Consider the following 22,203-nt stretch of genomic DNA (forward strand, 5'->3'; position numbering starts at 1 on the left):
GAAAAAGAGAGTGGGGGGACTTCCCTGGTGGCGCAGTGGTTAAGAATCCCCCTGCCAAGGCAGGGGACACGGGTTCGAGCCCTGGTTGGGGAAGATCGCACGTGCCGCGGAGCAACTAAGCCTGTGCGCCACAGCTACTGAGCCCGTGTGCCACAACTACTGAAGCCTGCCCGCCTAGAGCCCGTGCTCTGCAACCAGAGAAGCCACCACAATGAGAAGCCTGCATACCTCAACGAAGACCAGCCCCCGCTCGCTGCAGCTAGAGAAAGCCCGCGTGCAGCAACGAAGACCCAACTCAGCAAAAAATAAATAAATTTACTAAGAAGAAAAAAAAAAAAAAGAGAGAGAGATTGAGGACAGGAAGGGGACTCGGATGCAGTGAGTGAGGAAGTAATTATGGGGCAAGAGCAAGAGCTGTGAAGCCAGATGCAGGGAGTTAGAATATGCAGAAAAGAGATGGAAAGGTAGCATTGGAGAAGGGAGGAGGGAAAAGGAGAGAAACCCAGTGTTAGCAAGAGTGAAGCCTGAGGGCACGTGACAGTGTTTTAAGACTGGGAAGAATGAACATTCTGGAGGGTGGAAGGTCCATAGTCCAGGAAGAAACAAACTGGAGAAGTTAGGGAGGGGAAGAATGCCCTTGCCGGCCACTGGGTATGGAGGAGGGGCGTCGGCTCAGGTCTCCTATTTCCCCAGATCCGGGGCCCTCTGTTCCTTTTCCTCTCACTTCTTGCCCATCTCGGATTCTCTTCCTGAAACTTACTTGTCTTGCTTCCCAGTTTTCCTAACACAGTTTCCTATCCTCTCTCCACCAGGCATTGGCCGCTGGACCAACCCCCAGTACCGGCAGTTCATCACCATCTTGGAGGCAACACACAGGAACCGGTCCGCAGAAAACAAGGTGAGACCCTCAACTACCTCCCCAGAGCACCGGCCCGGCTTCTGTCTGAGCAGGGAGATGTGTTTTGCTACCCGCCACACTGGGCATTTGCTTGCACATTGCTGGATCCCTTCTCCCCTCCACAAGGGAACTGTCCGCCTGAGGAATTTTTCCTCCCTACCACTTCTGGTGGAATATTCCACTGGAATAATCCTCTACCCTCCATCTGCAAGAATTGCCTAGATGTGGAAACATTCACAGTGTTTCTTAGAAGGAGGTTTCCTCTCTATCACAACAGCTCATTCTGTAAATGTTTGTTTATTTTTGCCGTGTGCATTGAACACCGTGCTAGTTTTGTTCAGGGATGGGACAAGACAGGCAGGTATGTCCACCCTTGTGCCCAAGAGCACAGTGTGGTGCCAGGAGGGAGAAAAGCTAGGGCAGAGTGTCCTTGGAGTTGTGCCAGCCCAGCCAGTGCTGGAGTGTGATTATCTTTGAGAAGGGGCTTTGGGGCCCTGTAAAGCTCTTTCCTGTTACACAGGGGTTTCTGGGATCAAACAGCTCTGACCACCATCATCGTATTGCTTGTTGCTCCACGCCACTGCTTATGGAGCTGTGTAAAGATGTTCCACCATGCCGCTGTCTGACGCATTTTGCATACACCCTTTCTAATCCTCACAGCAATGGCATGAGGTGGCATTATTACCCTTACTTATATGTCTGAGGAAACAGAGGCAAAAAGAGGTTACAAGACCCAAGCAGAGTCACAGAGCAAGGAAGTGACTAAGCCTGTGTTTGGGTCCAGGTCCGAACAGAGCTTGCCTAAAATTTGCTTCCCTTCATTTTGTTTTGTTTTGCCATTTACATTTTTGTAGAATTTTTCTATTGCTCTCTCTTAGTCCAGTTATTTTTGTAAATGTCAAAAAAAAAATGTCTGTGACAGAAAATAAAAAAACTATTCTCAAAGTGCTGGGAGCTCTGGGGGCGGGGGAAGAAATAGAGCAGAGTGGAAGACACAGCTCTCACTGCCCTCAAAAAGCACGTGGACTGACTCGGTTGGGTAACCGGAGGCACAGATGGTCTGGGTGGCATCAGCAGCCCATGGCTGCAGGAGTCGAGGGAAGGGAAGTGCCCGTGAGGACGGAACAGTCAGGGAGGCCTTGATTCAAGTGGTGGCCCAGGTGCAAAGGGGCTACCGTGGGTGTGACTTCCCTCCTTCCCTCTCACCAGACATTTTGATCCTTCAAGATAGAATCATGTAAAGGACCTAGGTGGGGAAGGGAGCGTGACCAGCCAACAGGCTCCCCGCCTCCTCCCTCAGAAGCTCCAGCACCTCCAGCCACCCCTCCTGGGGGTGAGTCAGTCTTAGATTTTAGAAAAGCGAAGACTGTTAGGTTCCTCTTCTGGATGAGGGCAAACAGGCCAGAGTTGATACCTGATAGGGCATTCTCTCTAGCCTGACTTTTCTGGCCCCAGCAGAACTTTCCATCTGCGAACCGGAGGGTGTTGACCTCTGCTTGTCTCCCCATGATGGGTGGGGGCCAGTCCCCTGGATGGATGGTGGGAGTGTTGAGGGTGGGTAGGTGGGCATCCCCACAACTCCCCTTTTCATCCCCTCCCCCATCTCTCTCCGCCCACCACAGAGGCAGCTCGCCAACTACAACTTTGACTTCAGGAGCTGGCCAGTCGACTTCCACTGGGAAGAACCCAGCAGCCGGTGAGGCCCCACTTTTTTCGCTCCATCCCTGCTCTGTCCCCCCCCTCCACCCCTTCTTGGGCTCTAGTGCCTGACATCCAGCGCCATCTCCTCATTCCTACACCCCACCATCCTACGGACCTCAGATGTCCAGCTTGCTGCTCCTGACCCCATCCTCCCCTGCATCTTTCCATTCCTCAGGAAGGAGTCCCGGGGGGGGCCTTCCCGCTGGGGTGTGGCCCTGCTCCGCCCAGAGCCCCTGCACCGGGGGACTGCAGACACCTTCCTCAACCGAGTCAAGAAGCTGCCTTGTCAGATCACCAGGTGGGAAGCAGCAGGGAAGAGAGGCCAGCTGGGGTGGAGGGAACATAGGGTGCAGGCTCCAGGACAGGGTGCTCCATTGTAAGATGACTGTCATTTACTGGGCTTAGTGCCATGTACATTGTATTATTTTTAGCAAAGTATTTAGTTTTTATCCACATCTGTGTGTGAAAAAAAGAGGTTCAGAGAGATCCATAGTCTCACAGGTGGTACATGAAGAGCTGGGATACTAACACAGTTCTGTCTGACACAACAGCTCTTTCAGTGAGGCTGAGAGGGAAGGGTGAGGTTATGGGTGGGGAGGGGACACACAGCCTTAGCTGCAGCAGGGTCTGGTGGCAGCTGCAGCCCTATCCTGGCCCTGCTGCTCCTTGGTTTTTCCACTTTGAGGCAGCTCCAACTTCTGCATCCGTGAACAACCTGTCTCATAGGGTTGGTGAGATTTAACATATTCTGAAGGGCTTCCACCTTGCCTGGGTGCCTGAGAGCATGAGGTAAAACCTAAGTAAATCGTGGTTCTGGGTACTGATGATGTCTGAAGCAACAACAGTGACCACAGCGGCACAGCCAGTGTGGGAATTTTCTGTTGCTGGGGGCTAGGAGGTAGGTTGGAGGATACCAAGGAAGTGGATGGACTTAGTGGTCAGTTGTTGACTGTGTGCTGATTGATCAGAGGGGCGAGCCAAGTTTGAGGTTTTGAGGGGGGATGCTGGACGGGGTTGTACAATGTTGTTCTGGGGACAAATCCTACTTCGGGATTAACTGGAAGTGGTTAACCATCTTTTTCAGGAACAGCACCTGTCACACCTCTTTTTTCGATTTATTTATTGATTTTTTTATTTTTGGCTGCGTTGGGTCTTCGTTGCTGCACGTGGGCTTTCTCTAGTTGCGGAGAGCGGGGGCTACTCTTCTTTGTGGTGTGTGGGCTGCTCATTGCGGGGGCTTCTCTTGTTGCAGAGCACGGGCTCTAGGCACATGGGCTTCAGTAGTTGTGGTGCATGGGCTTCATTGCTCCACAGCATGTGGGATCTTCCCAGACCAGGGCTTGAACCCATGTCCCCGGCATTGGCAGGTGGATTCTTAACCACTGTGCCACCAGGGAAGCCCCCTACCGCATCTTATGTGTCTAGATTAGTATATTTGTGCAAGAAATATTTATTAAGCCCCAGAGTACTCTGTGCGAGGCTCTTGGCACCTACTACATGTCAGATACCGGGCATATCGCAATGAACAGTATTATTTATTTGGGGACTTTAATAAATACATTAACAGAATCATAATTGTTAATTACTTTGCTTTAACTTATCATATCAGTATACAGAAAGTATTATCTCATAAAACTTTCAATGTTAATATGTGCATATATGTGTACTAGGCCACAATATAAAGTATTTTAAAAAGGTTGCAGTAAAAAAAGTTTGAAAAGGGAGGGACTTCCCTGGCGGTCCAGTGGTTAGGACTCCACACTTCCACTGCCGAGGGCATGGGTTCAATCCCTGCTCGGGGAACTAAGATCCCGCAAGCCACGTGGCGCAGCCAAAAAACAAACAAACAAAAGTTTGAGGACTTCCCTGGTGGTGCAGTGCTTGAGAGTCCGCCTGCTGGTGCAGGGGACATGGGTTCGAGCCCTGGTCCGGGAGGATCCCACATGCTGCGGAGCAATTAAGCCCGTGTGCCACAAGTATTAAAAAAAAAAAAAAAAAAGTTTGAAAAATTGGTGCATATATTGTTTCATTAAGTCCTGAAAGAGGCAAACGAAGCTGTGAAGGTCAAAGGTGAAGCAGGCCCCAAGTCTCTGAGTGCTTGGTTTGGGATGGTCCCTGGGCTCCACTGTGTTGGAGGTTCATTAACCCCGTGTTCCCCACAGCTATCTGGTGGCACACACCCTGGGGCGCCGGATGCTGTATCCGGGCTCTGTGTACCTGCTCCAGAAGGCCCTCATGCCTGTGCTGCTGCAGGGGCAGGCCCGGCTGGTGGAAGAGGTAAGGCTCCCCTGCCCGTGACCACCCCCCACAGCCCTTCTTCCCCAACCCAGGAATGTGGCCTCCTGCCCCTCCAACTTGGCCATTGCATCTCCCCCACTCAGTGTAACGGGCGCCGGGCAAAGCTGCAGGCCTGCGACGGCAATGAGATTGACACCATGTTTGTGGACCGGCGAGGGAGAGCTGAGCCCCAGGGACAGAAGCTGGTGAGAGGGCACAGGGAGCCCAAAGGTAGAGACTGGGGAGGGCAGTGGAGGTTCTAGAGATCTCAGTTCTACACGCAGCCCTAAGGAAGCACAGTTGGGATAATCCCATCTCCCAGCTCCACCCTAAAGACCTCTTGATGTAGGAAATCCCTGTGATAGGGAAATAGATGAAGGAGTTGACACGCAAGGACCAAAAAATCATCATCGTAATACTCACCACTTAGCACTTACCACATGCGGGGCATATGTTTGAGCCTCACAACAGCCCTGTAAGATAGGTACCATTTATATTAGCCCATTTTACAGATGATGAAACAGAGGCACAGAATAGCTTTTCCAGATCACACAGTTAGTGAGTGGGAGAGCTGGGATTTGAGCCCAGGCAGCCTGGCTCTAAAATCTCCTGCGCCCATGAAGCAGCCCTGGAAAGAGCACTAAGCCAGCAGCGCTGGGTGCTGGGTTCTAGTCCCAGCTCTGCCCAGATGCTCTGAGGGTCTACCCAAGCCCCACCATCCCTGAGCTTTGGCTTGGGGCACCAATACAGTTTATCTGACCATAATTCTGGAGCCCGAGAGGGAGAGGGAAAGTGATTGGCATACCACACGAAAGAAACAGTCACAGAAAAAATGGACCCCAAAACTAGAAAGGAAAAAAAAATCCATAATCCCATTCCTGAGAGATGGCCACCTGGTAGTCTTCCAAGGAAGAACGGACACTGTGCTGGGGGGTTGAGCATTTCAAGTTGGATCATTCCTCTTCCTCTGAGGGCCCAGTTTGCTAAGCATTTGCATCCACTTTGCCTCTCACTTTACGGACTTGTGAAATGACAAGCTTCTGTGCTCCTTGGAGAGAACAGGAAACGTGCCCTTTCCTCTTTCCTACAAAGCTCCCACAGGCTGCCCTCCCTGCCGCTAGTGGGATTTTTGGTCCCAACTTGGCTCCTTCCTGCTTCCCCTATAGGTGATCTGCTGTGAGGGGAACGCGGGCTTCTATGAAGTGGGCTGCGTCTCCACACCTCTGGAAGGTAGGCCCATGGCTCAGCCCTCTTATCTCTGCCCCTTGGAATGGAATGTTCCCACCTTCCCACATGGATATGACCTCCCAGGGCCTAACTCCTTTCTCTGGGTGAGGTTTGAGACCCCCGCCTTTGGGGAAAAGGCTACTCCCCATTTGCTTTGCTAACCTTGCATCCTTCCCCTAGGGCTGTGTCCCTAACCTTCTTAGGCTCTTTGTTCTGTTCCCCGGACCCAACAATCACATCTCTCTCCCTTCTGCTGCCTCAGAACCTTTCTGTCACTTTCCCATTCTGGGAAGGCCTGGAGTTCTTTGCCTCTGAGTTGGGTGTTCAGAACTCCAGTGTCCTTCTGCTCCTTCCCCCAGAGCTGGGGGCAGAGAGTGGTGGGGGGCGTGGGCCATGAGGCCCCAGCCCTTCTTCCCCCTGTGTTACAGCTGGATATTCAGTCCTGGGCTGGAATCATCCCGGCTTTGCTGGAAGCACGGTGAGACCTTCTCTGAAATCCCTGCTTTTTCTGAGTTATGGTCTGTCTCCCTCTGGTCAGCCACTGGCATTAGGGAAAGGGGTTATATGTTTCTGTAGGGCCTCCCACTCACCTGTGACCTGGGTGCCAAGGGCAGGGAGCTACAAGCCTCCTCCTCTCACACGGGGGGCTTGGCAGGAGGGGAGGCGGTGGATCTTGCTGTAAACAACTGGTTTCTAGAGAGAACAGCCCCTCCCACTGCCCTATTCTTTTTTCTTTTCTTTTTTTTTTTTTAATGCCACTGACAGGCATTTATTCTTCCATGAGAGAAGCACTCTGAATTGTCTGTTCAGAGCTGCAGTTCTATCTTCGCTGTCTGTTGCAGTGTAGCTGCAGGAACGGTCCATGCTGGGAGGTTGGGGGGTGATGGGCAAGTGGCCTTTTGTGCTGACCCATTCCTGCCTTTGCCCTTCTTCCTGCAGGGGGTGCCATTCCCACAGAACGAGGCCAATGCCATGGATGTGGTGGTCCAGTTTGCCATCCACCGCCTGGGCTTCCAGCCCCAGGACATCATCATCTATGCCTGGTCCATCGGCGGTTTCACTGGTACCAGCCTCTCTCCTACCCCCCCTACTGTAGGCACATTCAAGCCATCTCTGTGTGCCCCCAGGAGAGGTGGGGAAATCCACTGGTGGCCCAGGAGTGGGGTGGAGGCTTCAAGGAGGAGAGGTGGGACGGGGGTGGGATCTCTGAGTGGGTCTGGAGGAAGCTCTCCTTTTCGTGTACACTTCACATTTCCTTCCACCCTTGTGCCCAATTATTAAAAGAAGTAGACCGGGGTCCTGGGGTGGGGACATCAGGGAGTAAATGTCTCCTCTGGTATTGTCTTCAGTGCACTTCGTTGTTCTCGCTCCGTCCTCTCCGGGCAGAGCCCTGGCTGAGTGAAGTGAGGGGTTAAGGAGAGACCTGGGGCTCACTTAGTAGGCAGGATGGGGTCAGCCTATAGGATCAGTGGGACAAGGGTAGGGGTGGTGGGCCTGCCCTTGGTCCTCACCCTTTTTCCCTGTCCTGGTACCAGCTACGTGGGCAGCCATGTCCTACCCAGACCTTAGTGCCGTGATCCTGGATGCCTCCTTTGATGACCTGGTGCCCTTGGCCTTGAAGGTCATGCCAGACAGCTGGAGTGAGTGCAGCTCCCAGGCTTGCCCTTCAGGAAAGAGGTGGGCCGGAACTGGGAGATGTTCTAACTGGAGATGGTTCCCCTTTCTGTGGGTGGGGAGTAGGTCACCCCATTGTTGAGAAGCAGGACGACTCCCCTGTCTGGGGACCTCAGTTTTCTATCTCCATGAACAGTGGGGACCTTGGTGTTGAGCAGGGGCTTTGTCTCTGCTGTCCTTTCACATTTCTCTCACTTTAGGGGGCCTGGTGACCAGGACTGTGAGGCAGCATCTCAATCTAAACAACGCAGAGCAGCTCTGCAGGTGAGGGCAGGCCAATGTCTAGCGTATAACACCCTTCCCCCACCTCACCCCCCCGTAGAGATGCTGCTGGGTGTTCAAATGCTGAAATTAGTACCGAAGTACAAGTACAAGCCACTGCCCCACCTTTCCTGAGTGACCCTGCCACCACCACAGCAGGCCCAACCCCTCCCAGCTTCCCTGGGACCCTGGACCTTCTCATGATCTGGCAACCAGTCGGTTCATGCCTGGCCCAGCAGGGACCTCCCAGCAAGGCCTGACTTTGAGCAATGCCCATTCTTAAGTATTCTGACTCTCACCCCTGGGTGAAGGGCTAGCCCAGGGGGCCCTGCTGTAGCAGGGGTAAGAATGCAGCCAGTGCAGGGGTGGGGTGGCCAATTGTCGCTTATCTCCCCCTCTGAGCTCTCCCTCCCCGCTGTGCTGTCCTCTGAAGGTACCAGGGCCCTGTGCTGCTGATCCGCAGAACCAAGGATGAGATCATCACTACCACGTGAGTGCCTGGGAACTCCTGCCCTCCTGGATCCCAGAGACACAGCCAGGGAGTTGCCCCTCCTCCCTCTGCCCACCAGAAAACCAGGTATCCAGAACCTTCCTCCCCAACCTCCAGCCCCTCCATTGTACATTCTTCTCACCCCCAGGGTTCCTGAGGACATCATGTCTAACCGAGGCAATGACCTCCTGCTCAAGCTCCTGCAGCATCGGTGAGAGCCAGGGTGTGTGTATGCACATACGCACATATGTGTGTGTACTGACACCAGCGCGGGGAGAGCGGGGAGAAGGTTTGGGGATAAGGAGTGAAGAGAACTGGGTCCTGACCTCTTGTCCCGGCACTCCCTCCGTAGGTATCCCCGTGTGATGGCAGAGGAGGGTCTTCAAGCGGTGAGGCAGTGGCTGGAGGCCTCCTCACAGCTGGAGGAAGGTGAAAGGGGATCTGGTGAGGGCTTTGGTTGGGGGCCTGGCAAAACCAGGTTGCTGATGGGCACTCCTCTCTCTCCATGACCAGCCTCGATTTACAGCCGATGGGAGGTGGAGGAGGACTGGTGCCTGTCCGTCCTCCACTCCTACCAGGCAGAACACGGGCCTGAATTCCCCTGGAGCGTGGGTGAGGAGTCCTGGGGCAGGAGAAGGGGTTGGGAAGAGCCCAGGAAGGGGGTGACTATCCAGATGCGTGGCCCGTGTTTGAGCACCTCCTCTCTGCAGGGGAAGACATGAGTCCAGAAGGAAGGCGGCAGCTGGCTTTGTTTCTGGTGAGCTAAGGGGTGGGAAGCAGGAAGAGTGTGCCTGAATGGCCAGGGGGCACGTGGGGCTTGGGGACAGGGGTACCCTGTAAGCATTGGAAGTAGCAGCTTTTGTAGAGTGGGTAGTGGGTTCGGAGGGTGTCTGTGTTCTGAACCCCACCTGTCCCTCCCTCTCCCCTCAGGCTCAGAAGCATCTGCACAACTTCGAAGCCACACACTGTACCCCACTCCCGGCCCAGAACTTCCAGATGCCCTGGCACCTCTAGGGACCACACTGGGACTCATTCTGGAAGAACAGATGGGGGGAGACATGAGGAAGGACCCTATTACTTGTTATTCTCTGTGTTTATTTTGCTGTTTATAGTTTGTGGCAAGCAGGGGGACCATCCCCCTTCTCACCGTTCCTCTTGCACGTTTCCCCTCATCCATCCGGCATTACCTAACCTTCCCCAATACACTCCCTGCATTAAATGAATGGATTATTCCTAATAATTAATAAAAGTATTTTTTCTACTGGCTGGCTAATTTTGTGACTTCACAGGTGTCCAGGAAGCCAGGGTTGGGAGTGGGGAGAGTCGAAGCCCCAAAGGGCTGGGCTTTGAGAAACCCTAACTCTAGACAGCCAGTTTAACCCTCCCCATCTCTGCTGTCACCTCAGGCAATAGCACAGGCTATCCTTGTGCAATGGGTCCCCAATCCTCGCCCTTCCCTGGCATGCCTAGTACTATCACCACTGTGCAGCCTCCCTGGTGCCTGCCTAGGCCTTCCTGCATACAACCAGTCCAGGAGACCAAGGTTGCCTCCTATTGCTCACAACTCATGGGCTTTGTTGTTTCCAAAGTACTTTCTAGCTACTGATTTTCACCTACTCAGCAATTCTACAGATTTCCAGGTCCAGCCTGCATGGTCTCACTATCAGTACTTCCAGTTTTCCTTGCTTAGCTCTTGCTCTTTCCGTGGGGAGTGAGGAACGGCCTGCTCCCCATGTCTTATGCAGCAAACCCTGCACACCCTCCTCACCATGTCAAGTCTCTCTCCTCACACCCTCTTTGCAATTCAACAAACACAGGGCCTGCCAGGGACCAAGGAGCAGGTGCCAAGGACTCAGGTCTTCCCAGAGCCATACTTTGCCTTTCTGGACAGCTGTTAGAATATTCTTAGTTTGAACCTGAGGAAACTGGTTCCCTATAACTTCCATTCTATTTCCAACCCTTGGATCTCACAGAACAGAATGAGTCCCTTTCCCACCCATCAGTTTGTTACCTGGCCACCTTCTTCCCTTGGAAACCTCTTTTCCAGATGAAATACCCCTAGGTTTACCACCCTGGGTCCGCCATTTTAAACAAGATACTTAAGGTGGACAATATTCTGAGGTCCTGGATACAGCCTCTTGTTAATTTCAGTGTCTCCTCCAACCTCAAAGCACAAAGCTCCCCTGCAATCCCTGGGGCAGAGGCTGTCTGCCCTAACCAGCTTAGCAGCTCCTTAAAGGGAGATATACTGAGTCTTCACTGAAAGGAGTGATCTGAGACTTGTCAGTTGACATGATGCCTCCTATTTGGGGTTAGAAGAGAAGAGGTGGCCACAGCTCCAGAATGCTTCACCTTTAGCAAATACTGGAGAGCTGATACTGGCACCCCTCTCCTCTGTCCTGCCCTAGGGAGCAAACAGGGTGGGAAGTGTGGAGCGTGAAGCTGTGGGACCAGCTGCATGATTCTGAACCTTGCCTTCCAGAGCCATCAGGACAGTTAGCCCCCTGGAAACCAAGTCTTTGTTCAGCTAAGGGAACCTCCTTAAATGCAAACACGGGGTGCCCCACATCTCACACCCTAGACCCAAAGGACTCCCTCTTCCTGGCCATGGCCATTAGGGACTCTGTTGACCTGCCTCTACAACCACGTCTCCCTCCTCCTTCTTCCTGCACATACTATAGAGAACAGTGGATGCCATGAGGGGCGCTTGGATACCTGAAGTGGGTGGGGAGAAGTGAGGCTCAACATTTGAATTCTGGACCACGCCACCAAGGAGTCTCAGTCTACCCCCTCAGATTACTCCCTATCTGATAAGGCTCACAGCAGCTGTGTTTTCAGAACCACCCCCACCCCAGGATGGGACCAGCTCCCCATCCACTCCTCACCCTATTTATCAGGGTACTAGCAGCCTCGGGAGAAGACCAGCTGAGATGCAGACACCACATCCGCTGAGGCTCTGGCTCTTGCTGTAGTGGGCACCAGGTGAGGCCTGGACACCCAGGCATCCCAGAGTTGCTAGGCAAACTGGGAGAGGGGATGGAGGCTGGGAAAAAGGAGAGATAGCAACTGGACAGGAAACCTGGAAAGAAGAGGTGGGCCCCGGGCTGGGCCACCCCTTATCTTACCATGTCTCATTGGCCCAGGGTCCACCCTGCACTGCTCTCAGTGTGAGGTGCTGGACTCGGCTCTGAACTGAGTGTCTGGGTTGAGGGTTTGCTCCATATCTCCGGGAGGGGCATGTGTTTCCCGCACTGTCACAAGTGAATAAGGGCCCCGAGGGTGAAAGGCTCCAGAGAGTGGGGGGCCCAGGTGTTGGGGATAGCCAAGTCCCTATCCATCCATCCATCCAATCACCAAGCCTTCCCAGCTCCCTCAGGAGCCCAGTCATTCATTTTTTTCATTCATTTCTATTCTGATTAAAGATCCCCTCTGTAGTTCCTCTCCAGACCTCTCTGTCCCGGCCACTCCCCTAAGAGAACCTGGCTTTCGCCCGGCCCAATCATCCATAGCTCTGCCCCTCGTTCACCCCGATTCTTTCCTCTAATTGCAGCGTTCTGTCCTAAGGCCCGACCTGCTTTGTTTGGTAATTTGGCTGCTTACCCTCAGGTATCCCTTGTCCGGGGAGAGGGGCCCTCAGCGTGTATTTCTCCAGCCGCTGTTGTCACCATGACGACTCTTGCAAAGCCCCGCCTCTTCACCCCAGGAAAGCCTCCACGGAGCCCGTCACCATGACAACGAACTCTGGCGGCTCTGCGCGCGCAGAAGCCGCGCCCTGCCTCGTGGACAGGGGAGGAGCGAAACGAAACAAGGGCGGGATTAATGACACTAAGGCCAAGCCCACTCTGAAGAAGGCCCAGCCCAGCTCCGAAATAACCACTAGCCTGTTTGCACTTGCTACGCCCTGGGCCCCTGATTGCCGTAGCTCCACCGCAAGTCCTCCCGGACCTCTCAGGGCGACCCCTTAAGGGAGGCCAGCCTCAGCCACCCATAACGCCCTTGGCCTTTTCGTTGCGCTTATATTCGAGAGAGGGAGTCAAAGGGTGCTGTGAAATTCCCTTCTGCCTCTCCTTTGCCCTCTTTGCTTCAAAAGCAGCCCCCGCTGTCTAATTGTTTTCGTCTATCACTTTGTCACTCATTCAACCAATATTTATATCGGTCCCAGGTGCTCCTCCCCAGTTCTCCATTTCTCTTGACTTTTCTCTAAAATAATTCTCTTATTTTTATCATCCCAAGGCTCTTGGGGTGCGCGCAGTGGCGTGTGTTTTCCTCTCGTATTTCTTATTTCGCGTCCGCCTTTCTTGGCGTGTCTCCGTCAGTTTCTTCCCATCTTCCGCATCAGCAACCCGAGACCGGATGATTCTTGGATAGTGTTGGGACCACAGCAGGGAACCCTCGGGCAGGGCCCAGCCCCAAATCTTCAGACTGGAAGTTGGAGCAGGTGGTGGGTTCCTGGAAGCCGAGGACTTCCCCTAGCCCACCGACCCTTAAGCAAAAACCCTGTGTCTCTCATAGAGAGACGGACCTGGCGAGTTGCCGACGGAGCAGGCATGGTGGGCCCAGCAGGCCCCCGGCGGGGGAAGTGGATGGGGCGCCTGGAACCAGTCCGCGGCCGCTCGTTGGTTGCTGTGTGGTCTCCAGAATCCGGGTGTGGGGAGGGCTGTTAGCGCCACAGTGCCACGTTCCGGGGAAGCCGCGTAGTACTCTGGGTGTCTGACAGGGCCGGATGCCTGGGTCCCGACGCCGGGCGCGCCCTCCCCAGCCGCCCGGCCAAGAGCTGAGCTTGGGCTGGGGGCCGCCCTCGCGTCTTCCCAAAATCTCTGAGGTGCAGCCAGGCGCGGAGAGCGAGCGCACAGCGCCGGAGCCTGTGGGCGCCGGAGATCAGACCCACCGACCTGCAGCTGAGCTGAGGCGGGGCCGAAAAAGGGGGGCGTAGGGAAAGGCTCTGACTTCCCGGAACCCACAGAGGGTACTGGGCTGAGTACGGTCATTAGCGACTCAGGTGTCCTCGCTTTTGGATTTCTGACACGTCTTTCTCATCTTGAAAAATGGTGTCACAATCACCCCCTTTTGCAAGCCTATCCCCCTTCCCTCACCTCACATTCAGTCTAAGTCCAAATGTGTCCAGTCTTTCTTCTAAATGCAGCTCAGATTCATTCACTTCGCGGCTTCCCTCTCTTCTGCTAGACCAGGCCGCCATCTTGTGACTGGGCTCAGGAATAGCTTCCTAAGTGGTTTTCTGGCCTCAGAAATCGTTTACAAACAGAAATTGATCCTGTTACTGCTATGATGAAACCCCTTGGGTCAGTAGTTTCCATTGCCCAAGTTCTCCCCGGAAGCACTCTGACCGCGTTCCCCGCCCCTCCCCCCTTCATTGTCCGTTGACTTGTCTCCCGTACTAGATGGTGTACTCTGTGAGGGCAGGGACTTTGTGCAATATTGTATCCCCAACACCTGATGCAGTGATTTAATGAATGTCTGTTGAATTAATATGAAAGAAGTTTCCCCTCTCATTCCCCTGTTGCTGGGTCCTTGTCCCCAAGCCAGTATGTTAGACCCCAGAATGGCCGTGGGTGAGGACACTCTGTCCCTCTGGCTGTTCAGGCACTGATTTCCACCCCAAAAGGATGTTGCCTCTCCCCTTCGTCTTTGCCAATTTCTCTTCCACCAATATAAGGCCAAACTGGAGGCTGGTGGGCAGTCATGCATGTTATGGCAGGCCCTGCAGGTAGCCGGAATCCGGGCCCCCCTGAAGCCCTGTACATGGTCCTCTTAATAATGCTGGTTGTGACGAGCTTGGCGTTTGGTAAGTGGCTCTAAGGGGTCAAAAGGGTCTCCTATCCTGCTGGATAGGGAAACCCTGGATAGATGTCTGGGTACATCTGCCAAGGAGATTCAGATAAACCTAGGCAGGAAGAAAGATGGGATGGGTGGGCTTGGTGGGATAATGCCTGGGGACTGATAATGTAATGATGTAATGATGTTCACTCTGAGGGAGATTTCTGGTGATTACCCCAGGGCTGTCTCACTCAACAGCAGTGACCTGAATGGAGATACTAAAGGGAACCTCTTAGAATCTGAGGACAATACAGAATAGGGAGGGTTGGGAGAACATGACAGATGACAGCCTCAGGATCCACAGTGTAGAACAAGGCTGAATCCAGCCTGATAACCTCACTTGGCTGCAAAGCACCATCGACACAGAAACAAGATCCAAAGTGTTTGCTAAGCATCTGCCTTACACCAAGTGCTTTGCTGGGTCTGGGGACTCATTAACATGTGGTCTGGGCCTGGGATCAGAGGAGGAGGAAGATGAATATGCATGCACTTGGGGAGGGCTTTGGTGGACAAAGTTTAATATGAGTCTGTTCAGTGAGAGAACCACCAAACAAAGAATGTGGCCTTGGGCTGCTTGAAGTCTCCTGTCTACACAAAGCTGAGATTCTTCCTGTCCTGTGATGACGCACCCTGATGTTTTCACTTCTGAACATTATAGATTAAGAAAACATATTCAAAAGAGTCTAGGGGTTGGGTGGGGACAGTGAAACCAAGTCACAGAGGAAGAACTGTCCTAACAGGGCTGCCAAAAGTTGGAATGGGCTGCCTTGGCCTAACCTTTAAAGTTAGAGGCTTGTAGAGTGCTGGGCACGTTAGTTAGCCCCTCAAATATATGAATAAATGAATGAATGAATGAGTTCCTCATTTCAGGAGGTAAAAGAGCAGAGAATGGAGATTTTTAATGAGAACTAAAGCTTCTGATGTTAGATTAAGCCAGATGGTTCATTAAAGAATTGGTGATTTTATGGTTTTCTGAGATGGGGAGGTAGGAGGGAACAGTGGGATTGGCCAGTCTGGGAATTAGGTGGGTTTGGGGTCAGTGCTTCTCTGTATTCTAGGTGAGTTTGAGCATTATGATCAAGAACCCCTTCATCAGATTCATTTAAATAAATACCTAAGCTGCTATCGATGCCTCTTGGAGACCAAGGAGTTGGGATGCCTTCTGGGATCTGACATCTGCCTCGCCCCAAAGGGCAGCAGCTGCATGACTCTGCTCATAAAGAACAGTAAGCTGCCCTCTCCCTTTCGTCGTGGGCCCAGCCCATTCCCAAACTGAGACTCTACCAGCCTTCTAAGCTGCACCCTACTTCTGGTTCCCACAACTCTAAGACACTGTTCCACCACTCTCTCTCTTTCCTTTCCTTTAGAGCCACTCCCCATCTCCACTTCTACTCCCCTCCCCTTCTCAGCTAACCCTCCTCATAGCACCCAGCCTTGTAGAGGACCCTGGAGATCACCAAATCTACTGGCCTTTCTTCAGGCTGCCTTCTCCCCATACGTCAGCAGTAGTTCCTGCCAGCACCACTCTTCTCCTACATCTTCCACTGCTTCTTTCCAGTCTCCTTCACTGAGTCTTGCCTTTAACTGAGTCTTCACTAAGTCTTGACCCTTAACAGTTCACGTTCCCCAAAGTTTGGTCCTTAGCTCTCTTCCTCTTTACTCTCCCAGAGGATTTTATCTGCTTGCTTGGCTTCACCCAGCAGGCACATACTGCATCCTCCTAAAACTGAATGTTAGGCCAAACTGTAATGTCAAATTGCCCTCTGGATATCTCCACCTCATTTTCAACTTGCTGGAAATTGACTACATTCCCTGTTCCTCAAGCCTGCTCTTCCACCTGATCCCTCACCTTTTTCAATAATAAACACATAACACAGACTATGTACCCGGCACTATTCTAAGCACTTACAACCCTCCAAGGTAGGCACTGTTACCCCCATTTTACAGATGTGGAAACAGAGGTGCAGAGAGGTCAGTACCTTGCACAAGTCTCCTAGAGGCTGAGCCACAGTTTGTGCTGGTTCCAGAGATGGTGCTCTTGACAACTGCTGTACAAACCTGCCTTCATTCAAATCCTTTCATTATACTTTTTAAAACAGCTGATGCACAGGTGTGGTTCCATATCAGAGTATTCAAGAAAAGTCTCCCTCCCACTCCTGGCCCAATTCACCCAGCTCTCAGGCATGAATAATATAAAACCATTTTTAAAATTGCCTTTATTATCCTTTCTGTGATCTTTTGTGCACATCCCAGCCTATACAAATATGCTGTTTACTCCTTTTCACCTCTTTTTTTCCTCTACAAACAGTACCATACTACTGTAAGCACTGTTCTGCACTTGTTTTTTAAACTTAACAGTTATGGGCACTTGATGTTTCCGTATCAGTTTGTAACTAGCTTCCTCGTCTTGCTGCATGGTATTCCACGGCATGGGCATGTCAGAGTTGATTTATCCACCCCCCTACTGATGGACCTTTAGGTTGCTTCTAAGTTTTCACTCTCTCAAGCAGGGCAGCAGTGAACATCCCCGTACATGGGCACAAAGATTTCTCCGTTCTCATATATACAATAGCAGCAGAGATATCCTCTTCTACTTTTTTTAATATAAATTTATTTATATTTTATTTATTTATTTTCGGCTGCGTTGGGTCTTTGTTGCTGCGCGAGGGCTTTCTCTAGTTGCCGCGAGCGGGGGCTACTCTTCGTTGCGGTGCACGGGCTTCTCATTGCAGTGGCTTCTCTTGTTGCGGAGCACGGGCTCTAGGGTGCGCCGGCTTCAACAGTTGTGGCCCTTGGGCTCCAGAGCACAGGCTCAGCAGTTGTGGCGCAGCGCACGGGCTTAGTTGCTCCGCGGCATGTGGGATCTTCCGGGACCAGGGATCGAACCCAGGTCCCCTGCATTGGCAGGCGGATTCTTAACCACTGTGCTACCAGGGAAGTCCCTCATCTTCTCTTACTTTTGATCCATAAAATAAACGACAAACACCTCCTGTCTGCAATCTGACCTCCGATACATCTCCCAACTTTTTCTTACATGGTCCTGCCTGAAGTGCTGGTTCTCCTCACTTTGCTCCACAAGTCCCAATTCACCCCATTCCAACTGTCACTGTGTCTCGAATGGCTCTTTCCCACCAACCTTCCCTGGGAAACTTCCACAGAGTTCATGGCTGGTGACTCCCTGGCACTCCCTGGCCTGTCCAGTTCCAGGAATTGTTGCGTTTTGGGGGTCCAGGGCAGGGTGTGGGGGCAGTGATGGTAAGTCCATGTGGGGTGAGGGGATGGGAGGGTTCGGGGCTTTACCTGGGAACTCCGTGTCACTGATTGCTGCCGTCCCTCCCCAGACAGTGGTTCGGAGATCATGGTGAGTGACTGCCGCAGCAAGGAGCAGATGAGTGATTGCTCGTACACCCACACTTCTCCAGTGCCGGGCTTCTGGATATTCTCTCGATGCTGCTTCCGGAATTTCTGCAATAACCCTCAGAACAGAATAAAATACGGTCCTTAGAACTTCCGTAGAGACCTCTGGAGTAAAAACCTGCCAATTTCCAGCCATCCTCCTGATTTCCACCTGGGGGCAGCCAGAACAATGTCCGGCCCCACCCACCAGCCCTCCCTGCCACCCTCAGCAGCAGTTACTGGACCCCAGTCCTATCTGCCTCTTGGCTGACACCCCTCAACACCCCTATTCCCATTCTGCCCCTTCCCCAGGCTCCCTCTCCGGAATTCTCTGGAGTTTTCCTTCCTCAGTCTGACATTTTTCCTCCTGTCTGTTCCTGCCTCAAGAATGCCCCTTTGCCCTGCTTTGCGTCTTTTCCCACCACAGTCCTCTCTTGTCCAAAGTCCCCAGCTGTTCCTCCAAAATAAATAGATGTACAAACTGTTTGTCTCTCTCTTCTGGTGGACGTGGAGGCTGAGGGAGGTGGTACTGCCTGAGTGCCCCATCAGGGGCAGGTAAGTGGCTCCCAGCTCTGCAGAGCTCTGCTCCTGCCCTGCCCCACTGTCTCTGATTCAGCTCTCAGCACAAAGAGGTTTAGAGGAACTGCAAGCCCTCCTATGTTGAAGACCAGAAGGGTAGTGGGCATCCTCAGAAGTGCTGTCAGACCCAGAGCTGGATGGGGACTGGTAGGGAGGTTCAGGGGGGTGTGTTGGTAGGAGTGGAGCTGTAAAAGAACCAGTCCCAGGGAGGAGAGGGTGGGGAAGGAGCTGTGTGAAGAGATGCAAGGCCTAGTGGCCTCTCTGATCCCAAGCTCAACTTCCCTTTTCAAGGACCATGGTAAGTTACTCCTCAGTTTCGGGCCTTGGGTTTCTCATCCTCTGAGGCTGTCTTCCAGTTTGAGTTGCTGGAGCTGTGTAAACCTGGGCCTTTGACTTATGCTTAAGTCAGAGGTCATGGGGTAAAGTGGGGCGGCAAGAGAGGGACACAGTGGCTTGTACCTCTCTTTGTACCTCCAACTGCTTCCTGACCTAGAAACAAATGTTGGTTTCTCCCACCAGAGCACAAGCCATTAAATGGGCCACAAAAATCTATTAACATACATGCAAAATGTTGTGTAGGAAGAGTGTATGCTGTGTGATGTCGTTTCTATCAAGCACACAGACAAAATTCAGGACAGTGGCTACCCCTGAATTTTAGGAGGGTCTAGGAGGGTGCATGAAGGCAGCTTTGGGTGCTGATTATGCTAACTCAGGGTGTGGTAACACAGGTGTGTAGTTTATAAAAACCCACCTTACGGTACAAAAACATCTGTATGGCCAAAAAGGTTTAAAACTAAATAGACCAAAATCTGTGTGTATGTTTGCCCCTAAGGCATGTCTATTTTTGAGTCCATTAACTTCTATCTCTGTGCACACATTGACACACATTCTCTCAATCCTGAGGCACTATCCCTACTTGACAGGTGACCAAAGTTCGGCACAGAGACCAACTTACTCAAGTGGCAGAGGAGCTGGGATTCGGCCTCCCAGCCACAGAGCTGCATTACTTTTCAGAAAAAGGTTTCATAATCCCAGCACTGGGTTGTGAGATTCGAAGGGTGGACACCTGGCTGTACTCATCTGCAAGTCTTGGTGCTTAATACTGGGCCTGGCTCAGAGCAGTGTGTCCAGTGTTTATTGAATGTACGAGGAAGGTTGCTTTCTGTATGCTTGCATGAAAGACCCTACCACTGCAGCCCCACCTGTGTGCTCTCTGTACTCTCCCACCCCCTCCACCTAGGCCCTCACAGAGAGGGTCCTGAGTCCCAGGATCCTGAAAAGAACTGAGAATAGGCAGCAAGGCAGGTGCCTCAGCTCCAGGTAACTCTGAGATGCAGACCTGGGCCCTTTGGTTTGCTCTTGATTTTCGTGGTTGAGTATTTCCTCCTTTCTTATGTGGAAAAACCTGACATCACCCGGGTTTAACTTTCTAGGTTTTGTAGGGTATGTTTAAGGCTGGCAGGAGTCACAATGCTCATACTTTGATCTCTAGCTGAGCAGAGGGTGGGATGGATGTGGGCTCTTTGCGGCAGGCCATGAGGAACCACCAAGGCCAAGTGGAGTGGGCAGGGCTCTGCAACCCTGTTTGAACCCCACGCCCAGTTAACTTTCTTTAACCTGTTTATACCTGCCCACACCTGAGCCTGACTCCATAAACAATGTGACACAGACTTAGCACAGTTTGTTTATTGTGGAGGGAAACTTGGGAATGTGGAGCAGAGGACAGATCCTCTCCTCTCCCTGGGAATCTGTGCAAGTGGGTGTCAGGACTCAGGAACGTGAAGTGGGGCTGTGGAAGCCAAAGATGGGGACAAGAGATGAGAGAAGGCAGCAGGAGACCAGGCGGGAGTGAGGGTGGTGGAGACAGTGAGGTGGGAACACCAGAGTGCCCAGTCAGGAAATCTGCACAAAGTCCGCCTCTCACCCTTCTTGATGCAAGGTCAGTCTGGCACAAGGTTTTAGAGACAGGTGTAGGAATGGAAGTAGCCAGATTGAGAGGGGATCAGGAAGATGGGGGGTGGGGGGGGGATGATCCCACTCAGATGATGGGAAAGGGATGAGGAAACCACTGTGCCTTTCCCAGGTCAGCCTAGGCAGAATTCACATTTGAGATTATTTTCTAGGTGGACGAAGGGCACTGGGTGCAGCGCCAACTGCTTTTTGGGGAAGAAACTAAACCAAAACCATATAGACGATGTAAGTACAAAGGAAAGGAAGACTGAGAACTCACAGACCAGAGAGTGTGAGTGTTCTGAGAGGGCAGTACACGATGCTGGGGTGTCAGGGGAGAGACGCTGGACCAGAGTGAAATCTGGGAAGGGTAAAACGTCACAGCCTAACCCAGGGAAGAACCAAAAGTCCTGAATTGTTGAGGAACCAGTATATGCGGCGCAGGTCAGCAATGGACAAACTCAGATTCAGGGGCAGGACAGCCAGGGGGTCCAGGCCTTCAGAAGGCTCCTTCCCAGCATGGAAGCTGGGTAGGGGCAGTGAGAGGTTCAGGGCTTGGTAGAACCACTGGATCTGGGACTCAGACAGGGGCAGGGCCAGGGACCCCTCAGGGGGCTCAGGGAGGGAGCTCTGGAGCTGGGGGCTGTACCAGGAGTTGCAGTAATCATACTGGCAGCACTGGGCATAGTACCAGTACTCTGGGAGGTAGGTGGGGTGTTTTTCTTGGCACCGATAAGACTTGTGCTGTCCACAGCCTCGGATTAAGAAGCGAACCTTGGTATCTGGAAGACAGGGGACAGCTAACAACCCTTGCTGCCTCCCATAGTCCCCAAACCTGGCACCCCTTTCACAGACTCTGCGATCCCTCACCCAGACCCAATTCCTATCCCAGACTCCTGCAGAAGGGGCCAGAAAAATTAGCTTAACTGGCTCCACAAAACCCCAGACCCCTCCCCTTCCAGGATCCTCCGTCTCCTTAGACCTCAGGCCCCAAGCAGCCTTTATCTACAAGAGGAGACCAAGCTATGGGCTGCCCTACCAGTAGCCCCTTCCTGGGACTTGACTCACTATGAAAGATGCTGATCACCATGCATGGGGATGAGCTGCTGATAGTGCACTTCTCTGAGCCTGAAACGCATCCTATGGTAGGATCTTCTAAGAGGCAGAGGTGGCAGGTCCGGACTTCAGGAACAGGAGCTGGGGAAGCGGAAGACAGGAGGAATGGCCATGTTGGCTCACTCCAACTTTCCTGCCCTGCAGGGAGCCCGCTCATCCAGAGCCACCCCCTCCCTGGACTCAGTCACCCCTCCTTCCCTGCCCCTGTGTCCCACTTACCCTTTCCCACTGTGAAGCCCATCATGACCAGCACACCTACAAACATATGGGCCTTCATCATGGAATTCTGGGGAGAGGGGAAGTCCCTCAGGGGTGCTCTGAAACCCCACCTTCCTGTGACCACGCTCCTTGACCCTGAACTGCAGGGTGGTTTTGACAGGCAGAGTCTGGGCAGGAACTACCGCAGGTACAGAGCTATATTCCTGCCTGGGGGAGGACGCTATTAACTTGGCAGGAGGCACGTGTCCTCACCCACCAGGTCTGGTTCCTGAATGTGGGAGCAGTAGCCCAGACAGGGGCAATACCTGGGCCCCAATCCAGCAGTCTACCTTTGTCCTGTGTGCCTTTCAAGGGTTCATGGACGTTTCCTTCTCTGGTACCATCCGCTATCCTTCCCACACAATAGGGTCAGTCCCTATTGTTCTGGGAGAAACCTTAGCCAGGAACTCAGTGACCCCCATCCTTCTCTGAGATGAGCATGTCTCAGCTCCCCAGCAGGGGGCAGGCAGACACCACAGCAATTCTGGACCCTGCCCCTCCTCTCCCCACCCCTTACAGTTCTGTGTATTTTGGGACCACT

At 52.7% G+C, this 22,203-nt stretch overlaps 3 protein-coding genes across 4 annotated transcripts in view; 2 read left to right on the forward strand and 1 right to left on the reverse strand.

Annotated features, from left to right (window-relative positions):
• ABHD16A (abhydrolase domain containing 16A, phospholipase) overlaps positions 1-9,789 on the forward strand; it is a 14,608-nt gene extending 4,819 nt beyond the window's left edge. For both annotated transcript variants that reach the window (XM_007110126.3, XM_055079835.1), the window contains 16 exons: positions 813-898; positions 2,521-2,594; positions 2,775-2,897; positions 4,762-4,876; positions 4,981-5,082; positions 6,043-6,106; positions 6,532-6,581; positions 7,043-7,166; positions 7,639-7,743; positions 7,978-8,041; positions 8,472-8,528; positions 8,677-8,739; positions 8,881-8,957; positions 9,042-9,140; positions 9,239-9,285; positions 9,459-9,789. In XM_007110126.3, coding sequence (XP_007110188.1) covers positions 813-898; positions 2,521-2,594; positions 2,775-2,897; positions 4,762-4,876; positions 4,981-5,082; positions 6,043-6,106; positions 6,532-6,581; positions 7,043-7,166; positions 7,639-7,743; positions 7,978-8,041; positions 8,472-8,528; positions 8,677-8,739; positions 8,881-8,957; positions 9,042-9,140; positions 9,239-9,285; positions 9,459-9,542 — 1,334 coding nt within the window. In that variant the 3' untranslated portion in view covers positions 9,543-9,789. The remainder of the gene's footprint in view (positions 1-812; positions 899-2,520; positions 2,595-2,774; positions 2,898-4,761; positions 4,877-4,980; positions 5,083-6,042; positions 6,107-6,531; positions 6,582-7,042; positions 7,167-7,638; positions 7,744-7,977; positions 8,042-8,471; positions 8,529-8,676; positions 8,740-8,880; positions 8,958-9,041; positions 9,141-9,238; positions 9,286-9,458) is intronic.
• Positions 9,790-14,201: 4,412 nt separating this feature from the next.
• Positions 14,202-18,845, forward strand: LY6G5C (lymphocyte antigen 6 family member G5C). The gene is made up of 3 exons (XM_028479525.2): positions 14,202-14,331; positions 15,422-15,589; positions 17,705-18,845. The coding sequence occupies exons 1-3, from the start codon at positions 14,229-14,231 to the stop codon at positions 17,866-17,868; spliced, it is 435 nt and encodes a 144-aa protein (XP_028335326.2). The 5' UTR covers positions 14,202-14,228; the 3' UTR covers positions 17,869-18,845.
• A 53-nt stretch (positions 18,846-18,898) lies between these two features.
• On the reverse strand, positions 18,899-22,155 carry LY6G5B (lymphocyte antigen 6 family member G5B). The gene is made up of 3 exons (XM_007110130.3): positions 21,624-22,155; positions 21,357-21,485; positions 18,899-21,070 (listed from the first exon to the last, which is right to left on the reverse strand). The coding sequence occupies exons 1-3, from the start codon at positions 21,682-21,684 to the stop codon at positions 20,667-20,669; spliced, it is 594 nt and encodes a 197-aa protein (XP_007110192.1). The 5' UTR covers positions 21,685-22,155; the 3' UTR covers positions 18,899-20,666.
• Between the last annotated feature and the right edge of the window lie 48 nt (positions 22,156-22,203).

Source organism: Physeter macrocephalus, chromosome 18 (genome assembly GCF_002837175.3).
Source record: "Physeter macrocephalus isolate SW-GA chromosome 18, ASM283717v5, whole genome shotgun sequence".
Classification (NCBI taxonomy): domain Eukaryota; kingdom Metazoa; phylum Chordata; class Mammalia; order Artiodactyla; family Physeteridae; genus Physeter; species Physeter macrocephalus.

Coding starts and splice junctions, on each gene's coding strand:
- LY6G5C (XM_028479525.2), top strand. CDS start 14,229: ATGCATGTTATGGCAGGCCCTGCAGGTAGCCGGAATCCGGGCCCCCCT. Junction 14,332..15,421: donor TGTGACGAGCTTGGCGTTTG/GTAAGTGGCTCT, acceptor TCTGTATTCTAG/GTGAGTTTGAGCATTATGAT. Junction 15,590..17,704: donor GACTCTGCTCATAAAGAACA/GTAAGCTGCCCT, acceptor GTCCCTCCCCAG/ACAGTGGTTCGGAGATCATG.
- LY6G5B (XM_007110130.3), bottom strand. CDS start 21,684: ATGATGAAGGCCCATATGTTTGTAGGTGTGCTGGTCATGATGGGCTTC. Junction 21,486..21,623: donor GGGCTTCACAGTGGGAAAGG/GTAAGTGGGACA, acceptor CCGCTTCCCCAG/CTCCTGTTCCTGAAGTCCGG. Junction 21,071..21,356: donor GGTGATCAGCATCTTTCATA/GTGAGTCAAGTC, acceptor CCTGTCTTCCAG/ATACCAAGGTTCGCTTCTTA.